General features: G+C 37.8%; 1 protein-coding gene across 1 annotated transcript; it reads right to left on the reverse strand.

Annotated features, from left to right (window-relative positions):
* Positions 1-595: 595 nt before the first annotated feature.
* On the reverse strand, positions 596-18,103 carry TTPA (alpha tocopherol transfer protein). Its single transcript, XM_032882632.1, has 5 exons — positions 17,791-18,103; positions 10,997-11,150; positions 5,951-6,144; positions 3,744-3,854; positions 596-1,602 (listed from the first exon to the last, which is right to left on the reverse strand). The coding sequence occupies exons 1-5, from the start codon at positions 17,992-17,994 to the stop codon at positions 1,429-1,431; spliced, it is 837 nt and encodes a 278-aa protein (XP_032738523.1). The 5' UTR covers positions 17,995-18,103; the 3' UTR covers positions 596-1,428.
* Positions 18,104-20,142: the final 2,039 nt, after the last annotated feature.

Consider the following 20,142-nt stretch of genomic DNA (forward strand, 5'->3'; position numbering starts at 1 on the left):
ACAAGCATGATGTAATTTTTTAATAAAAATTTTTTAGAAAACAAGCATGATGTAATTTTTTAATAAAAATTATAATGTAAAGTTAGCTTCCCAATGCCAAATCAAAATTAAATATGTTCTCTAAAGAACATTCACAAGTGCTCTCAATTTTTTCATAGACAGAGAATCACAAGTATCGGCTCACCTGATTAGAATAATTTTCTTATAAAGAAAAACGCCCTTCATATATCCTTTCACAAAGATGCCATTGTATGATTAATGTTGAAACCCAACTAAGCTAAACAATATTTAACAAATTTTGCACCCTGTGTTTTTTTTAATCTTAAAATTAAAAAATTATGAAACACTATAAAAAGTCATAAACTGAAATCTATATTGACATTGTATCTTTCTTAATAAGCAAAATATTCTTTGACATAAACTATAATGGAAACATCACATTTTAACTACTGTTTTTTTAAAGTACACATGAATTATAGAATTTGGCTAGAATATTCTGATATGTAGTAAACGTAGAATTATTTCATATATAATCTGAAATGTTCCAGGTATAACTGACAGTGATTTTTTAAATGTAAACATTTCCTTTCCTTTGTGTAGTTGTGTTATTGTTCAATTAAAAATAGAGTCATGTATGTATGACAATTAAATATTATTCCATTTCTAATTCTCTATGTAGTCATGATAAGAATAACCAAAAACTGATGTCAGAATTACATTCTTGATTTATTTGAAAATGCAGGGAAAGTATTTAAAAACTATCAGCTATGCCTGAAATATTTCCTAAATTATTTTTGATTATCAATTGTAGCAACATGAGTAATTTCATGAAGACCTCTAGATGCTACATATAATACTTTATGGTGCACAGACTCTTTAATCAAAAGTTTCTGTTGTGCACATGTGCTGAAATAGAACTTCCCTGAGATGAACTATCTTGCTGGCCCATAGAAAAAACTCCATAAAACTGTATTCAGATTTTAATCTGAATTATAATCTAATCTGACATTCACCCAAGATGGGTATTAATAGATTTTTATCATCAGTTGATTTGTACTAATACTTCTTTTCTGTGGACTATTTATACATTTATTACTCAACCAATGTAGTCAGATAACTTGTTGAAAATGAAACTTCAGAAACAGCTACTTTAGGAGATAATTTCAAGTATAAAAATCAGGAATCCTTTCTATGCTTTTAAGGTATACAAACATTTAACTACTTGAAAGATAAAGAAAGTGCATTTAAAAAGTCAAGAAGTTTCCCAAATATCCATGTTGCTCATGTCAGAAGAGTTTTACAATTTAAAAGATCAATCAGACAAGTGTTAATTAGCTTAAAGGATTTTTTTCTTTCATTCATATAACCAGGTAGGATCTCACTCAAGTATTTGTAATTAGGAAGTCATTCACATTAAATAACTTCTTCTCACTGATTGATCTGTGAGATGCTGCTGAGATAATTTTCAGACTTCATTATAAAATTTGTCCACTCCTGACAAATGTCTTCCATGGAGAATTCTGCACCACCATATTCCAGAGGAAGAATGTCTGGGAAATGCTGAAGTAAGCTTTGTTTGTAATTGTCCCCATGCATGTGAATCTGAAATAGCCAAAATGTTTTAGAAGATATGCCCTCAGTCTCTCATTAGATTACATATATTTCAAATGTAAAATCAACACCATAAAATAAGGTATTCTAATAACTTTCAAGATAGGAGAGCATGTATAAATGCTATGCCCTTTATTTCTCTGCTTATGGAAGAAATATGCTTAAATTTCTATTGTGCTGCTTAGGAGTCTAACCATCTTGGTTTTTTTATATGTATTTGTATTTGCATATATAAGATTTATTAAAAGATATTCTGTCCTCTTTCAAAAATAGATTTTTAAAACTCTAAATAAAATCATTTTATACATTCTATTCCCTAATGTACAGGTGATTCTTAGTAAAATATCTGTTCTAGAGATGATAAAACTATACTACCTGGTATTAGTTCATATGAATTAGAAGCATTTATCAGTGCACACAGCTATGTATATGGGGAGTATTTTACGTGGTACAGTTGATATATACTCTTGGCTAGGACAGAATTAAGAGACAATTGTTGATGGTTGAGTACCTTAAGTTTTTAAATACTTAAACTATAAAAAGTGACCATATGATGCTATGAAATTAAAATAAAGACTTAGATCCGTCAATTAAAAGCACATCTTGCTAAAAATAAGTCCCTTTTTCCACCTGGGTAAACTGTTCATCTATACAGTTAATGATCATTTAAAAGCAGCTACTATATGCTAGGATATGAGAACTGAAAAATGAAAGAAACAAGTTTCCTATACTCGGGAACCTCACAGTTCCAATTCTTGATTTCTTCTGAAATGTTTAAAATATCATCAGCTAATGAAAATTCTATGATTTCCTCAGAAGGGGGCAAATAAAACATTCACAGGATAGTGCCAAAAAGTTGAAAGGAAGGAGAATGGCTTGATTGGGTCCCCATCTCTCTTACTTTGGCAAGTCTGTTTCATGTCAATTACCTTTCCCTGAAATACTTCACCTACCTTCTCAATTTTTAAATTTTTCTTTCTTTTTTGCTCATATTCTCCTACTTATTAGGTTCAGTTTTTTGGTTTTGTTTTTATTTGTCCAGAATACAACCCAAAATAGAAATACTTATTTTTAGATCTTTCAGAGTTAAACAAAATGTGTCAGCTATTATCAATCTGCACTGAGGGAAGACAAAAATGAGCCCCCCAAAATTGACTTTTCTAAAAATCTAACATGAAAAGTGGCCTTCTTCACAGGTGTGGTTCTTCTTGAATACAGATAGAAATACCTACTGGGTAACTCTACAAATTATCTTTTATAGAGTAATGTAGAAAAGTGGTTGCCATTCTTGGGAATTTAAATTTTATTTTTAATACTTGAAAAATCCTAAGAGATATTAGATATTCACCTGAAATAAGGCTCCACAAGCTTTGCTTTAATTAATGTGACATTAAGTCACTTACCTTGGGTACTGTGGTTTTCAGTTATGCATGTCTAATTTAAATACATTTTTTATTTGCACATATAATACATTCATATAGCTATAAATCAATACAAGATAAAAGATAAACAATGAAATGTCTTGGTCCCTACTCAAAACTCATCAACACCTCTACTCTATTACATATAGTTAGGTTGCTTTCTTGGATATCCATTCAGTGCAAATATAACTAGAGATTCTAACTTCTCCCCTTTTTATACATAAGGTAGCATACCATAAAAACTGTTCTTCCTTTTTTTATTTCACTTTACAAGCCATCATGAAAATCTTACTGTATTCCATTGTGTTGATTTATCTGTTTATTTAACAAGTTCCCTAATGACGAACACTTGGTGGTTTCTAGTCTTTTGCTGCAATGAATCCTCTTGTATCTGTAATTTTTGTTTACATGCTTGTATAGCCCTGGGATAAAATCCCAGAAGTGCAAAAGCTGTAATTTGGTAACTATTAGCACACTGCCCTTTATAGGGAATAGACCGTTTTGCACTTTCACCTCAATGAATGAGAGGTTGTTTCCCCCCAACAGCCTAACTTAATTTTTCAAAATTAAAAAGGAATTTTAATTTATAAAAATGGTTTGTTAGATAAATACTTAAAACACTGGGGAGGGGACGTAATAATTCAATTCTTAAATAAGAAGGATTGGAACATTTGGTACAGAAGAATAATGACTTGAATATGTTTTACTTACCCGTTCCTTAATTTTTTCGGTCAGGAATGGTTTAATCATGGAAAAGACAGCATGGAAAATTATTGGCTCATTTATCAAATGGATACCACGAACTTTTAATGGAAAGGAATCCTTTTGAAAATAAAGAAAAAAATTGCTAATAACAAAGCATAAATCAATATATATTCCTATTGACCAGTCCCTTCTCTAAACACTTGCTGCACTTAGTGCAGTACCTAAAGTGGGATTTTATTTTCAGAATTATTTATTCCAGCAACACAATAGCCTACTTTGCAGTTCACAGTCACAAGATTAAGGAAAGATCTCTAAAAAAAGGTTTCACCTTATAGCTTAGGCATAGTATTTTAAGAAACACTTGCATCTTTGTAAGTAAAACACAGAAAATATATTCTCCAATCACATATAAATGTTCTTTCAAAGAACCAATGAGTCATTTGGACATTTATATTTAACAAATTTCCCCTAATTTTTATTTTGGGTAAAAAATTAAAATTTCATGGAAGCTGAAGGAATAGTAAACACACACTTTTAAACTTTTGGCACAGGTATAGGTCTGTCACATCAAAGTAATATTGATTTATTTAGAAACTTTAAAAAGTTAAGAGTTTAAAAAAAAAAAGCACATCATCAAAAGTTTTCTTATCCCAAATGTGTTAACATACAGATTTCTCCTGCCAAATTTCTTTCATGCAAAATTCTTTTTTTTCCCCCTATGCATAGCTTTTACAGATGTGTTATCAATTTGGAGATTATCCTTCCAGGTTCTTTCTATGAATAATTTTATTTTAAACATAACTGCCAATATGCTTTCTAAATAATTTTCATCCTGTTTTGTTTCAGTAACATAATACAATTTTTGTACATACCATGAGTTTTATTTGTTTAATTGACAGAGAGAGAGCACAAGTAAGCACAACTGCAGGCAGAGGGAGAGAGAGAAGCAGGCTCTCTGCTGAGCAGGGAGCCTGATGTGGGGCTCAATCCCAGGACCCTGGAATCATGACCTGAGCTGAAGGCAGCCGTTTAACCAACTGAGCCACCCAGTCGCCTCCATATCATAAGTTTTAATATTATTGTGATAATCTATCAAATGGATATACCATAATTTTCCTATTTCTGGACAAATAAGCTATTTCTAATTTTCATCTATAAAAATTGATGCTATAAGTAACCATATTTACCTGAGCCAATTGTGGTTATAAACACAACTCTTACACTCAGATGACCTGACCTGAATTCTTGATTCACTACAAAATGTGTGTGTTTAGGCATTGCTATGTCATCCCTCTGACATAGTTAATCTGTAAAATGGAAAAAATAATAGCCATAGGCTTGTTTGGCCATTAAATGGTAATGCACTTGAGATACTTAGTGAAGTACCTGGCCCATAGTCAGCTACTATTGTCATTATATATGAAGTCTTTACTGTGTTTCAGATTATTCGCTGGTTAGGTCCCTGAAAGTAGATCTGGATCACTACTGGATCAAAGATGATGGTCATCTTAAAAAAAACCTTTTAATTTCTGAAAGAACTATATGAATTTATACCTACCAAGAAATGTAACATTTTATTGTACCATAGCTATAAATATTGTTTTGAGTCAATCTTTTAATTTAGGAAGAAAATTTAAGTAATAGAAAGAGAAAGTTACCATGTTATTATTTAAATGCATAAATTATTTGGCTACTAATTTTGAACATATTTTCAGTTTCTTGCAACATTCTTTTATGAATTAATAATACTTTACTTTCTCAACAATTATGATATGATCTCTCTGATATGAGGCAGGGTGGAGGGGTTGTGGGGGATAGGGAAGGAAAAAATGAAACAAGATGGGATTAGGGAGGGAGACAAACCATGAGAGATTCTTAATCTCACAAAACAGAGGGTTACTGGGGCGAGGGGGTAGGGAGAGGATGGTTGGGTTATGGACATTTGGGAGGGTATGTTCTATGGTGAGTGCTGTGAGTTGTGTAAGACTGATGATTCCCAGACCTGTACCCCTGAAGCAAATAATGCATATGTTAATTTAAAAAAAAAAAAAACAACACTTTACTTTCTCTTAGCATTACTGAATTCTGTGTATCATTTTTAAATTATTTAATTTTCTAATAAATGTATTATTCTCTTGCTTTGTTGAATATATAACTAAATTTAAATCTACTATTTGGAATTAGTATCCCAAAGAGTTAAAATATACACTTACTGTAAGAACAGCAGCAATCTTCTTGGCTACGGATGGGGTAATTTGAAAAGCATGAGAAAACTGCCAGCCTTCTAGATCAAAGATAGCCTTGATACCATTCTGCTGAGTTTCTACCTCCTGTACAATAAGCTCGGATGTGATTAGACTTACACGGAAAACATCATAAGCTGTGAAAACTTTTGGGTCCCACTGTGCTAAAAAAAAAAAAAATTAGAAATAACATATCTCAGTATAGTGTAAAGGTTCAGGAAGATTTACAATGGGAAACTAACTCTTTTGAGACTTAAAAGATCAGTAGAAATAAAAACATGTACAAAGATCATGGATTGAATAGTGGATTAAATTGGTGGTCCAAAACCATGTTCCTGCTTTTCCCTCCATCCTCAGATCCCTAGCGAAGAACAGATTTGTAAGAGCATCAGGGAGAAGAGATAGAATGCAGACTGGATTTGATTGCCAGATGAAGCTACAGCCCAAAACATTCAGGAGAGGGTTGTGGCTAAAGATGAAAATGTCCCCAGGTATGCTCCCAGCTCAGAGGTGTTAGAAATGGGAAAAGCAGGGGCTTTGAGATGATAAAGGATTATAAAGAGTAACTAGGGCCCTATAGTAACCAAAGAGGTTGCTAAGGGAAATGGTTGAAGAACAAATGGGCAGGCTCATGTGTCAGACACCCCTCCGTGGCAGTAGCACATAGCTGCCATGTCTGTACAGGCCAGAACAGTAAGTGTGGGCTTTGGAAAAGAGCCAGGGAAGCACTCCCATAGCGGCCCATACCCAGGAGAAACAACAAAAGATTAGTGTCATTCCTGTCGTCTCCCCTCCCCCCAGCATCCCTGGACAGGCCAGGGCAAGCAGAAATGACAGGAATGGACAGGCAAACAGGTGATCTTAAAAGAAGATACACATGCACTAAGTATTATAACATTTTAAAAATTACAAAAAAGTGGGGAATTGCACTCAAAAAAGGTGCTAAAACCTAAGAGAACAGTTAATACAGCAAGAGACATTAAAAAGAAGCAAAATAGTTTCAGTGAGGGAAGAAAAAGGTAATGTAGGCTATTATTATAAGAACTGGTTATTATTTAAAAGAATCAGTTGAGATTTTGGAAATAAAAAGATGATAATTCAAGCAAATCTCAGTCAATGGGACAAACCCAGAAAAGACATAACCCATGATTGCGTAATGGTTTGGAATACCAAGCTGAGGAATTCTCTGAAAAGAGCCAGGAGTTGGTAAGTATGCATCAAAAGACTCATGCAGCTAGAGACATGTAGAAATCAGAGTTTCAACATCCAAATAATTAGAGTTCTGAAAGGTAATAATGCAGAGAATAGGGAAGAGGGGAAAGAGGAATAACAGTAGAGAAAAATGTTCCAGAGCTGAAAAAAAATGCAAGTCTTCATGCTGGAGATTCCAAGGAGTGCCTAAGAAGAAAATGTGAAAGGGTGGGGAAAAAAAAAAAAAAGATTCATGATTAAGTAATGGTAAAGTTTCAAAATACCAAAGTTTCTGGCTTGGACAACTGGGTAGAATGGTGGTACCACTTACTGAGATAGGAAACAGTGGAAGAGAAATGTTTTGGGAGGAAAAGATCGTAAGTAGTTTTGGACATGTAAAAATGGTGACTGAGAGATACCCAGTTGGACACAGTTGGTATAGGGTGCTGCTCGTATGGATCCCTGGGGACAGGAGATGGTGGGGTGAAAACAGAAATCTGAGAGTTGTTTGTGCTTGTATGACAGCCTGCGACTGGGTTTATTTTAGGTCTATATAGAAAGTAGCACGAGAAGAGGAAGCTGAGACCAGTGCGGGAAAGAATTTCAGAATTGCAATGGTGGTAGAACAGGTGACGCCGACAAAGGAGACTCTGACCCTTAATAGATTTAAATGTTGTTGGGGAGTGTCTACCAGTAAGGAAAAAATTGAACATAGAAAAGAATCAGAAGTATTCCCAGAATCAGAAGTATTCCCAGAAAGGCACAATGGGTTTGCCCTTTGCTTTTTAAGAGCGTCAGCTGCCTCGTAAAAATTTGAGTAATCAATTCATGGATAACACAGCTCAAATATACTATACTACTTCAGACCTTGGCAGAAAGCTACAATGGTGAAAAATATGAACAGAACAATTGAAAATCTGCAGTCAAGAAAATAGTTACTGGCCTAAATTCCTGAGCTCACCAACATAGTTGTCTAGACATGTGCTGTCGGATGGGGTAGCCATTAGCCATGTGTGGCTATTGAAATTTAAACTAATTAACATTAAATAAAATTAAAAATTCAGTTTCTTAGTTGCAAAAGCCACATTTCAAGTGCTCAACAGCCACATATAACTAGTGACTATTGGAGAACAGTTTCATCATCATGGAAAATTCTATTGGATAGAACTGGTCTAGACTCTAAGCTCCTTTAAGACAAAAGAAAAACATGTCTTAACTTCTTAATTCCTTTTCCAGCATCTATTTAATATCTATTGAGTGCTTATCATACATTAGGTAATGCTCTTATTTCATGTGTATCCCACGATTTAATGCTCACAGCAACCCTATGAGATAGGTTTTTACTATGCCTGTTTGATAGAAGAGAAACTGGGGTTACAGGTACATAGCTGCCCATGTAGCTAGAACAGAGCAGAGCTGCAGTTCCAACCCGGGTGTAGAGCTTGTATTCCTAAGAACTAAGCCAGAGTCAAAGCTTAAGACTCACTGTTAAATGTTATTTTTGCTGCTGCAGTATAATAGTCTCAAAAGGCATAAAATTATATCCTCTGGCTTGTAGGCAAATAATGGCAAAACTGAGTTTCACCTTGTGGTGTCCTGATGGACCAGAGAAAAAGGCTCTGTGCATTTTCTCTCTGCTTTCACTGCAGAGATGGTACCTAGGGAAAGGTGGTTATGCTAACATTCCACTGGGAACCTCTACCACAGATTTCCTTTTTTTAGTTTTGCCCATTAATTCAATCACATTTAGAAAATTAATGAATCTTTATCCTACCCTTTCCTTTTACTCCTAAACCTCTTCTGAGTTTTCCCTTTTCATCCTAGAATAATATCTTATTCTACATAACACACAGGAAATTTGCTGCATGCCCTTCTGTTCTGACCATCACTAACCTATGTGTTTTCTTTTATTTAAGATTTTATTTATTTGACAGAGAGAAAGCACAAGCAGGGGGAGTGGCATGCAGAGGGAGAGGGAGAAGCAGGCTCTCTGCCAATCAAGAAGCCTAATGTGGAGCTCGATCTCTGGACCCTGGGATCATGACCAGAGCTGAAGGCAGAAGCGTAACCGACTGAGCCACCCAGGCACCCCAACCTACATGTTTTCTTGATTTTAAAATCTCTTTTAGTTAAAGGGTATACTTAAATGTTAATGTACCACAAGAAACCCTCTCTCTAAGCAATAGAAGACAATTGATGCAGTGTTAAGATATGTATGTATTTATTTATTTACTTATTCATAAAGCTTTTATTTTTAAATAATCTCTATACCCAATGTGGGGCTCAAACTCACAACCCTGAGATCAAGAATCACACATTCCACTGTCTGAGCTGGCCAGGTGCCCCCAGTGTTAAGGAATTTATGATCAAAGGAGCATGCTTGCTCTTTCACTGTCCAGGTATCACTTTTACTTCTTAACTTGCCCCAGGTAATTTATGAACAAGCTTGAAAAAATTCCAGCCAGCCAGTACAGAGCCAGGACACTTGCAGAAAGAGTCCCCTGATGGTTTTAGTTTTATGTTCCTGGAAACTTCCAGTAGCCCAGATAAAATATAAGATGCCCTGTTACAGCTGAATTTCAGATAAACAACAAATAATTTTTTAGTATGTATGGGGCATACTTACACTGAAAAATTATACCCTGTTTATCTGAAATTCAAATTCAAGCTGGACATACCATATTGTCATACAATCTATGTTTACTCACTACATAAAACATAGATACTATCTTTCCTTGGGCCACTCCTCCTCTAAAGAACTTGGGGAACCTCGTTCACCATCCTGGAAGACTGATAGGGCAACGAAAAGATAGGGCAGACATTGTGTTGTCTGTTTTATGGACAATGACTTCATGACTGACCTAATTGTACTTGACACATAAGCTGAAGCAAACAACAGGAATCATTCTACTTGGTCTTCTGGTACCCTAAAGAAATAAATGCAGAGCCTTCTTGCAAGGTCATAAACAGTTGAGTTAGAGGCATGTATCTTATCTATAATCAGGTAGGAAAAGCAAGTCTATAAATATTCTAAAGCTCCCTAGAATATTTACAGATGTAAATTTACATCTTTGTAAATTTACAAAGATAGTTATCTTTGTCCTTTCTGCTAGGCCACAAGAGGATGCTGGGAGCAGCGTGAGTTCTTCTTCATTACATGCCATTTTTAATCACACTCAGGCCGAGGGAAGGGCAGTCACCAACCTACAGGAAACACTAGGAAGGCCTGATGGTGAAAAGAGGAAGCTGTGACAAGAGGGGTATGTGGAATACAGTGTCTTCGGCACTAGCCAGGGATGCCGCTTTCCCACTGGACCTTCTCCCATTCCAGAGAATGAGCCCCTGGCTCCTCAGCCCTGGGTCTTATCCAACTAGCCATCACTCACTCCAGAAATACTTACTAAATACCTACCATGTGCAAGGTCCTGGTTTCAGTGTTAGGATACAGAGGACAGAACAGACAAAATCCATGCTTTCGTGGAGCTTGTGTTATTATGGTTCAGAATTCTTATTGGTTTCCTACTAAGCATTTTCTAAACACTTCACCTTGATCTTTTTCACCTCCCCCCCCGCCCATATTTCTCTACTCTGTTTTCTTTCTCTCTTATTTTATACAGCTGACTGTGTGGAAGAATGGAAGCAAGATTTTCATTGGTTTCTAATTTTCTCACAATTGCCATTTTATTTTTTTAAGGGACATTATAATCTAAATTAAATCTAAGTTAAAACCTGAAAAGCCAAATTCTTAAATATGGACTCCTAGACCTTTCAATATGGCATCCAAAAAAAGAAAGAAAAAGGAAAGCAGCGCTGTATATGACTTACCAATTCTGTAAATCAGAACTTTGCTGCCAGTGGGGTCTCTGGCTCGCAGGACTCCAAGATAACCAGCCTTCAGAAGACCAAGAATACTTCGAGGGCACAGATCTGCACTTATTTCTGGACATTCTGCTCTCCACTTATAATAGTTTTTCAGTAACTGGAAAATAAAATAAAAATTGTCTACGTAGGGCATACATGGTAAGCACTTATAAAAACGGAAGCAAAGCTCTGGCATTATGAAGGGCCCTTACCATCCGTTATGTCAGGATTTTAATCTGGGGTATTTTTCTTTCTTTCCTTTTTTTTTTTTTTTTTTTTAGTTGTAAAATCTTAAGTTCCCTTCAGCAAGGATCTCAGGTGCTAAGACTTCATCACAAATTCAAAGCTGAGTAATTTTGATTTGTCCCCTATGGTTGGTAGTCTCCAAAGATAGCTACCAATAATACCTCCCCTCCTGGTAGACACACGCCATTCGTCCCGTTATAGATGGGATCCACTTGATTCCTCCCCTCAGAATCTGGGCCGGCCTTACATTTTGCTTCAGCAGAAGTGACACTTAGCTAGTGTAGGAAGGCTGGGACTTTCTGCGTTTGCTTTTGGGGACCCAGAAACCACCTAAGAATAAGATTACTAATTAGTCTGTGTGGAAAGAGGCACTGGACAACCAGAGCCCATCTTAGTCTGGTCTCTGCCAAGTTCCCATCTGATGCAATGTGGATCACAGATGAGCCATCCCCACTCAGCCCTGACCAAATGAAAGAATCACAGACAAATAAATAGTTGTGGTTTAAGCCACTAAATTTGGGGGTGATTTGTTACTCGCTAATAGAAAACAGAAACATCCACCTTTAGTCCGTTCTGAAATAAGGAAAAATAGAAATCAAATAAATTAGCTCTACAAATATTTTTGGAGCATCTACAATGTTCTATACACTGGGTAGGCACTTGGGTTACAGCCATGAGCAGAATAAAATGCCTGCTCTCATTGGGGCTGACCCGCTGGTGACAACTAGGTCACCCAGGCCATGTTACGTAATGAAAAGTTAAATCACCAGGCTGCTTCGTCAGAAAAGCCTTGACTCTACCACATAATCACCTGTGTGATGCTGGGTAAATATTTAACTCCTTTGTGTCTTATTTCCCCCCTATCTGCCTTGTGGGGTTAAACATAAAGCATCCCTGGGCATAATGAGTGGTAGTTACCACTGCTATTGCTGTAATAGGAAGGTTATTTGGGTTTATTGCTCATCTGTGTATCTTAGCGCAGGTTTATGTTGAGGAGAACTTGAATTTTTTTGGTTTCATTTTCTTTCCTACAAAAAAGAGTTAAATCAAAGATGCAAAAGAACGTCTCTGTACCATTGCTATACTTTCTACTAATAGGAAAACAACAGAAATCAACTTTGTTAGTTGTGGTATGCATTCCGAGTGGAACAGTATGCCTGGATAGTAGGTCTTGGTAAAGTATGGTCTGAAGGAATCCTGTTGTCTTTTCATTCTAAAAGAACCACTAATAATGGTTACTCTGCACTTACATGTAATACAGATATTGCCAGTATCTTGGAGAATACTAAAATCAAATTATGCATTTAAAGTCTATTATGGTTTAATTTTCCTTTTCAAAATATTTAGCATGCTCAATATTTGTAACATGACAATATGTTTGAGGGGTTTTTTTGTTTTGTTTTAAAGATTTATTTAATTATTTTGAGAGAGAGAGCATAAGCAAGAGGGAGGGGCAGAGGGAGAAGGAAAGAGAATCTCCAGCAAACTCCACACTAAGGGCAGAGCCTGAGGGAGTCCTCCATCTCACAGTCCTGAGATAAAGACCTGAGCTGAAACCAGTGTCAGACGCTTAACCGACAATGCCATCCAGGTGCCCCAACAATATGTCTATGTTGAGTTCAAAGAGGTCTACTAGTGGGGCGCCTGGGTGGCTCAGTGGGTTAAAGCCTCTGCCTTCGGCTCAGGTCATGATCCCAGGTCCTGGGATGGAGCCCTGTATCAGGCTCTGTGCTCAGTGGGGAGCCTGTTTCCTCTTCTCTCTCTCTCTCTCTCTGTCTACTTGTAATCTCTGCTTGTCAAATAAATAAATAAAATCTTTAAAAAAAAAAAAAGAGGTCTACTAGCAATGGGGAATGGAAGTTTAGATGAAAGGAAGGGATGAATTTCATATTTGAGACTCACTGAAATAAACATGACAGGTGTAATCACAAAGTAGTAATGACCCGGAGGAGAAACTACAAATACAAATTTTAAAAGGCAAGCAGAAGGTGAAATTCCAAACGTGGGACACCGGTAATGGCCTGAAGAAAGAGAAAAGCTGACTGGACTGGAGGAGCAGTGACACCATGGTGCGCAGAAGGGAGGAAAAAGTTATTTGTGCCGCCTGCCCCCTCTCTTCTCTCTCTCCCCAATGTTGTCTTTCTAACTTTCTCTATATCTGTTTTTTCCCTCTCATTTCTTCATTTAATAAACTTCTCTGAACTCTTTTTAAAAAGAGAATGTTGCCATGGGTTAAATAAAACTGCAAGGTAGGAAAGAAAAAAGTCCCTATATTAGCCAACAAAGAAATAATTGGTGACCTAAATAGCAATTTCCAAAAGGAGAAAGAACAAAAGGCACATTGTAGATTCTGATATATTCATTCTACTCTATGAGTTTCTCTTCCTCCTCCTCCTGTCTTAGAGGGCATCAGAATAAGTGTTAAAAGAATGTTACAGTGCTCATTACTTTGATAGTTCCCTCAGATATCAAAAGTCTTTTTAATTCTGATTCAAGCAAAACGCTAGAAGCAGCATATTAGCTCTTATATAAAAGTGACGATTTTAATTTCCCATGGAATCATACAAGTCGGAGCTTCATTAAAAGGGATCTTTTAGGTGACAAGCGGGGTCCTAAGCTTATTCATCTCTGCAGAATGCTGGGCACCCAGGAGATAGGTACAAGTATTGAATGAAAGAATAAACTAACGCATGAGTAAACCAGTCAAATTCACATACTTGAAAAACTGACTTTTTCTTAAAGACGCACAAATCACTCTCCCGCCTTTGACATTTAACTTTCGCAAATTGAAATACCTAAACCTGGATCTTTGATCATTACGTTTCTGCAGGCAAATAAACTCAAAATTTGGCTGACATAAATAAGTTATATAAATGACATAAATTGCTATTGAGCAATTCTCAAATCATCAAAAGTCCACAACTACAAAAAAAATTGGCAGCAAGGGAACATTCTTTACTGGAAGGCACCTGTTTTTGCCATAGTTAGGAATAAATAAATGTAAAAAGTTAGGATTTGTTTTAATTATGCTTTGTAATAGAGTCAGTTTCTTCTCACATTTTTCATGTACTTTCAAACAAAATAGCAACTATAGCTGTGCTGCCTTTACAGGGTTTAACGGCGCCATTTCAATTCCTTCTCACAGCCAGTCTGAGAGGTAACAATTGTTACTCCATTTTATGGATAAGACTACTAAAGGTCAGAGAAGTTACACATTTGTTTAAGGGCAGTAACTCTCAGGAGCAGGGTCACTGGGACTGACAGGTGATATGATCAATTTTACACTGAAACTGACACAGTCACTGAAACTGACATGTGATAGGATAATTTTACAAAAGAAGCTACAGGAAGAGTCAGATTTTTTAAAGCTTCCAAGACTTCAGGGAAACTGTAAAAATAATTAAAGGATTAAAAAAACAAAAAACAAAAAAACTCGCCACATGGAGCAAAAACATAGGGAACTGAACTAGTCACTTATAAAAGACAGATATTCACAGGAATCTGTAGGACACACTGAGGTTAACATTGGCAGTTTTATGTTCATTGTTTTGAATGGAAGAAGCAAGTACAGTATACTTGTGAGCACAGGCTTTGCAGAGTTCAACCTAAGTTCAAATCCCTCCTTTACCACTTATTACCTGATTTTGGACTAGAAACCGCATCTCAGTTTCTTCTAAAATGAGATAATAATTAGCTAATCCACGCAAACACTATTTACCCAATAATTGGTGCTCTATAAACTTTTAGAATCATAAAAACTTCATTAATTCACTATAACTTCAAATACAAAAACTAGAATAATGAGAAATTACATTGTAACTGAGGGGCTTATCAAGCTTTCTTCACATACTAAATCTCTAGGGCTTTTCTATTATAAATAAGGGAGTTTGAGTTGAATTATTTGCCTTTATGGAGGAAATTGAAAAAAAAAATAGTTTCACACTCTAAGCCTTTCCTTTTCCTTTCCACTTGGCAGGAAAGTAAGGCAAAGAGTTCACAGACAGAAACTTGATCCCTATCCAGGGGATTTAGACAGTCTTGCTAGCCAATTCCTCAAGGACATGGTGAAATGAAAACAATTCAGGAAAACAAAGAATACAGAAAACAATATATATATAACAGCTTCTGGAAGTAAATTTTATTCCTTCTTGTGTTTAGACATTTCTTTTGAAAAGCAGCTGAAATGAAAGCAGCAAATCACACGCTTTTTTATTATTAGTGATCTCTACACATTAATATGTTTCATTTAAACTGCACTCCTCATAGCACCTAAGATTGTCTTTATATTCAGTAGTTGCTGAGTAAATATTAGTTTATTACCCATGATGCTGGGATACCTGAGTAACTATTTGACAAAACAAAAATAAAGCCAGATTCCTATTTCATTCCTAACATCAAAATAAATCTCAGTAGGTTAGCAACTTCAACATTCAAAAGAGAAGTCATAAATTACTAGAGAAAATATTGGAGAAGAGAAAAGCTTTTAAAACAATCAGAAACCATCAAAGAACAATCTAATCGATATATGTGATTACATAAAAATGTTTAAATTCTGCACAGAAAAAAAAACAGTACAAACAATGTCAAAAGATATCAAACTAGGGCAGTCTTATTTAATACATAAAGATACTTTATGAATAAAAATGTATATGTATATTTTTGTGAACAAAATGCAAGAAAATTAACGAATGGTAAAAACAGCTAACTGGAAAATAATTTAAAATATATTTTAAAAAATATGGAAGATGATTAACCTCACTTATAATTAAACAATTAAACAAATGCATATTGTAATGAGAACTAATTTCTTGCCAAGCGGGTTGACACAGATCATAAGGTTTGATAGTACAGTGTAGGTGATAATATGGGGAAAAGGCACAATTTTGTAATACAAAAGTGATAAAATTAGTGCAAACACTTTGAAGGAGAGTTATATTCATCACCCCTGAAAATGCATACCTCACTTCCTCCAGGAACTTCACAGGTTGAACTTATAAGGATATAATCCTATTTTTGCACAGAGACAAATGTATACATACTATAATATCTAGTCAGTAATAGAAGAAGCCCCACTTGTTTTGTTTGCTGTATCTTGCATACTGCCAGGCAAATTTTAAGAGTTCAAAAAATAATCATTGAACGAAGGAATGAACAGCATATATGGGCATTGCCATTGGTGAGGATAACTCTTCTATCTAATAATGGGGGACTGGTTAATACATTTTGATATAATAAATCCACACACTGGAATAGTACACACACACCCCAAAAAGAATAAGATGTATGCCCACATGCTGGACTAAGCTCATCTCTATGATAAATTAGGTAAAAACAAAAAACAGATAAACAAGGCCAAATGTAAAACACATACATATGCTTGTGTGAACACAGACTAATCTAGAAAGATCAACAGGTACAGTAATTGCTTCTGGGTAGATAACCAGCAAAATGGGGTGGTTTGGGGTGGGGAACTTCTCTCCTTTATTAAGTTCTTTTAGAAATTTACTTTGCACCCTTTACTGTTTATGATTTTTTTCATCACTCACGCTCTTCATTTTTTCGATTAAAAGTCAGTTAACGGCATCAACAAAACTCAAACTAGGTCGTGTTGCTCTTCTGCACTATTCTACCTCCCCTGCCTCCCACCTCCTAATATGACACTGCGTAAGGCAGTTGGTAGAAGGGCTAGATCAGGTTCAATGGCTGAGTGCTTACTATATATATCATCAGGCTCTGTACTGGGTTTGCCTTGTTCTGTTAAATTGGTGAATGCTCAAGCCTCGAAATCAGTGGGGTAGGTAGGCTTTCTCACCATTACTTAACAGAGCAGGATGCTCAGCCCAAAGGGACAGAACTCAAGGTTACATCCATCTTTTTTGATTCCTGTCTTCCCACCGCCCCTTCTTCAACCATCTGTACCATACCTGGAAACACAAAAGAACCATCTCGTCTCACACCTTTGCACTCAAAATATTCTGGACCGCTTCACCGTCCCGACACTTACGTATTATTCTTAACAATGGCACTATTTCGCTAGAATTTGGCTTCAGAGCTTCAGTTTTTCTGGCAACTCCGTTTTCCCCACCACACGTGGAATGATCTGCTACGACGTGATAAATCTGGGTTTCCTACTTCGCAGCTGTCACTTTGTTTCATATCACTGGCTTTGGGCCAGGGACAGGAAAAGGGATCCTCCGCCCCCCACCCCCAAACTGGATAGGTTCGGGAGATGCATCCAGAGCATAGTTCCAGTGTTTGGGGTCAACTGGGCCATCACCCCAGAGCGCTTCAGCTTTTTCCAGGTTTCGCGTTTCCATGACTCAGAGAAACTGGAAGGACCGGCGCGGGATTTCTCAGAACACCTGCAGCCACCGCCCACCGCCCGATGCGTTAGGGGCGCGCACCCTCCCCAGGTTCGGCAGGCAACTCGGCATTTCACAGAGGTCTGGCCATGCCTCTGGTCCCCAGCCCTGCCCGCGCGCGGGGAAAATGCCGCGGGGAAGCGCGCTTACCCGCCAGGCCAGGTCGAGGTCGAAGTCCCGGGCGCGCAGGAACCGCAGCAGGAAGGAGTCGGTGAGTGGCAGAGGCGTCGGCGGAGCGCCCGCCGCCCGGGCCCGACGCCGCAGCTCCGCCAGGCTGGGCTGCAGCAGCGGGGAGTGGTCGGGCAGCGCGCTGAGCTGCAGCCCCGCCGCCGTTCCCGGCCGCATCTCTGCCATGCCGGTCCCGCGCTGTCCGCCGCCCTCATCGGGGCGCTGGGGAAAAGCGGGGACTCCGCGCCACCCTCCGGCCCCTCCTCCGGTGGAGGCTGCCCAGCGCACACCCCCGCTCCCGCCCCGCCGGGCCCCGACCCGCCTCTCACACCCGCGAGTGGGTGGGCGGGCGCCTGAAGCCACGTGGGATCCCCACGGTGCTACTCCTTCTGGAAACCCTGGGTGGCTAAGCCGAGCCTTTCTTTCTCCGGTTGAGGGAAGTCCTGGTGTTCACTGCCAAGGGGAAGATGTCAGAAAGTTTGTTTGCCTACACTGATAGAGATTAGTTGGGGCATTTTTCACACACACACACACACACACACACACTCTCTCTCTCTCTCTCTCTTTCTCTCTCTCTCTCTCTCTCTGTCTCTGCTAGAAAAATTGTTTCTTTTTCTCCCCAGCCCCCCTTTCCTCTCTCTCTTCCTCCCTCCCTCCTTCCCTTCCTTCCTTCCTTCCCTCCTTCCGTTTTTCATCTTGAAGCTGCCAGGAGTCTTAAGAAAACCTTTTAATGGCACTGTGGCCCACTCATTACTGAGCACTCCTTACCCTTATTAATGCTCCAAGCTGACTTCCCACCGCAAACTATTGCCACGGTGGCTTCTAAAATACACATTCCATAACGCCACCTTAAAAACTCAATAGTCTCGGCCCCTTCCTCCGAATTCAGACAGTCTTCTCAGTTGACATTTTATCCTGTTAGTGGCATATACAAATGAAAGTTTAGCGAGTGCCCCCCCAAAAGAAGAAAAAGAAAAGAAAAGAAAGAAAGGTTGTAAACACCATGTACTACCTCCATTACCATGTACCACTGTGTCTAGTCTTTTGACTGACACTCTAAAGATGTATGGCCTCATCTAAGTCATCCCAGGTAATGAGGAATCAGGGAAATGATGTGGAAACCAGAAGGGATGTTAAATTGGGCTTTTCTCTACCCAGTGCAGCTATCCTAGAATTGACCTGGGTCCCCCCGGGAATCCATGGGACTAATTCTTACTAACTCTTAAATATGTAACCATGTGCCAGGTAAATGCTAGAATTGCACAAACAAATAAAACCAAATCTTTGCCTTTAAGAGAGTGGTGGAGAGACTGGCCCCTTCCCTCCTTAAAAAAATAGTTACCGAGTTGCTACTGTTTCCAGACTTTGTTCAAAGTGCAGAGGGTACACCTATAAACAAAACAGGTAGAAACACCTGTCTTCAGGGACTGCTCATTCTTGTGGAGGGAGACAGGCAATAAACAAGACAAAAAATTGATGAAATATGACATGAGAGATGGCGATCAGTGCCATGGGGAAACAAAAAGTGATGAAAGGGGATAGCACCAGCAGGGACGCAGTGATGTTTGAATGAACACCCAGAAGAGGAGAGGAAGGGGTAGATCATGAGAGGCTTTACTCAGAGCTCTGAAATAGCAATATAAGGAAAACCAGTCTTCTCTAGTAGTTTAAAGTGTTTAAAACTGAATTAAGAGCATATATACAGTATGTTCTTTTCCAAAATTTTTTCAACACATTTTTCTACTTGTTCTTAGAAATCAGCATCTGCTTTTTTGAAAGTGGGCAGAAAGTTCAGCTAGAGATAATGAAGACTAACTTCTTTCACAGTGAGGGAGGAAGGCCAATTGAAACTATCAGGTAGGACAGAATGTACATGTTCTTATACAAGAGTTACCTGTCACTGGTATCACTTATGTACAATGTACAAAGTTGGGACACCGCTCAGATAAAATCAGAATCTAGTAATGCAGAGGGTGTCGTCTGGAGTCTACACGGTGCATAATTTTTCACTGGAGCACAGATTTTTCCTACATTGTTTGAGAAACCTTATTTTAAATTTTTCAATGTAATATTTATCATGGAAAATTTTGCAGATTGAGACGATAGTGGTATTAATGGACTACCTGCTTCAGGAATCGGTGCCATTTTGCCAGTCTTTTGTCTGCCTCTTTCACTTTTTTAATGAGCTGAAATATTTTTTTAAAGATTTTATTTATTTATTTGAGAGAGAGCCTGAGCAGGGGGAGGGGCAGAAGGAGAGGGAGAAGCAGACTCTCTGCTGAATGTGGGCTCCATCCCAGGACTCTGGGATCATGACCAGAGCCAAAGGCCAAC

This window comes from Lontra canadensis, unplaced genomic scaffold (assembly GCF_010015895.1).
Source record: "Lontra canadensis isolate GAN:19392208 unplaced genomic scaffold, GSC_riverotter_1.0 scaffold83, whole genome shotgun sequence".
NCBI classification, from domain to species: Eukaryota; Metazoa; Chordata; class Mammalia; order Carnivora; family Mustelidae; genus Lontra; species Lontra canadensis.

What these genes read in the sequence shown, in the direction of transcription:
- TTPA (XM_032882632.1), bottom strand. Translation starts at nt 17,994, where the DNA reads ATGGCAGAGATGCGGCCGGGAACGGCGGCGGGGCTGCAGCTCAGCGCG. An exon ending in ACCTCGACCTGGCCTGGCGG is followed by an intron (nt 11,151 to 17,790) that starts GTAAGCGCGCTT and finishes TTTATTTTCCAG; the next exon opens with TTACTGAAAAACTATTATAA. An exon ending in AGATTGCTGCTGTTCTTACA is followed by an intron (nt 3,855 to 5,950) that starts GTAAGTGTATAT and finishes TATTTTCAAAAG; the next exon opens with GATTCCTTTCCATTAAAAGT.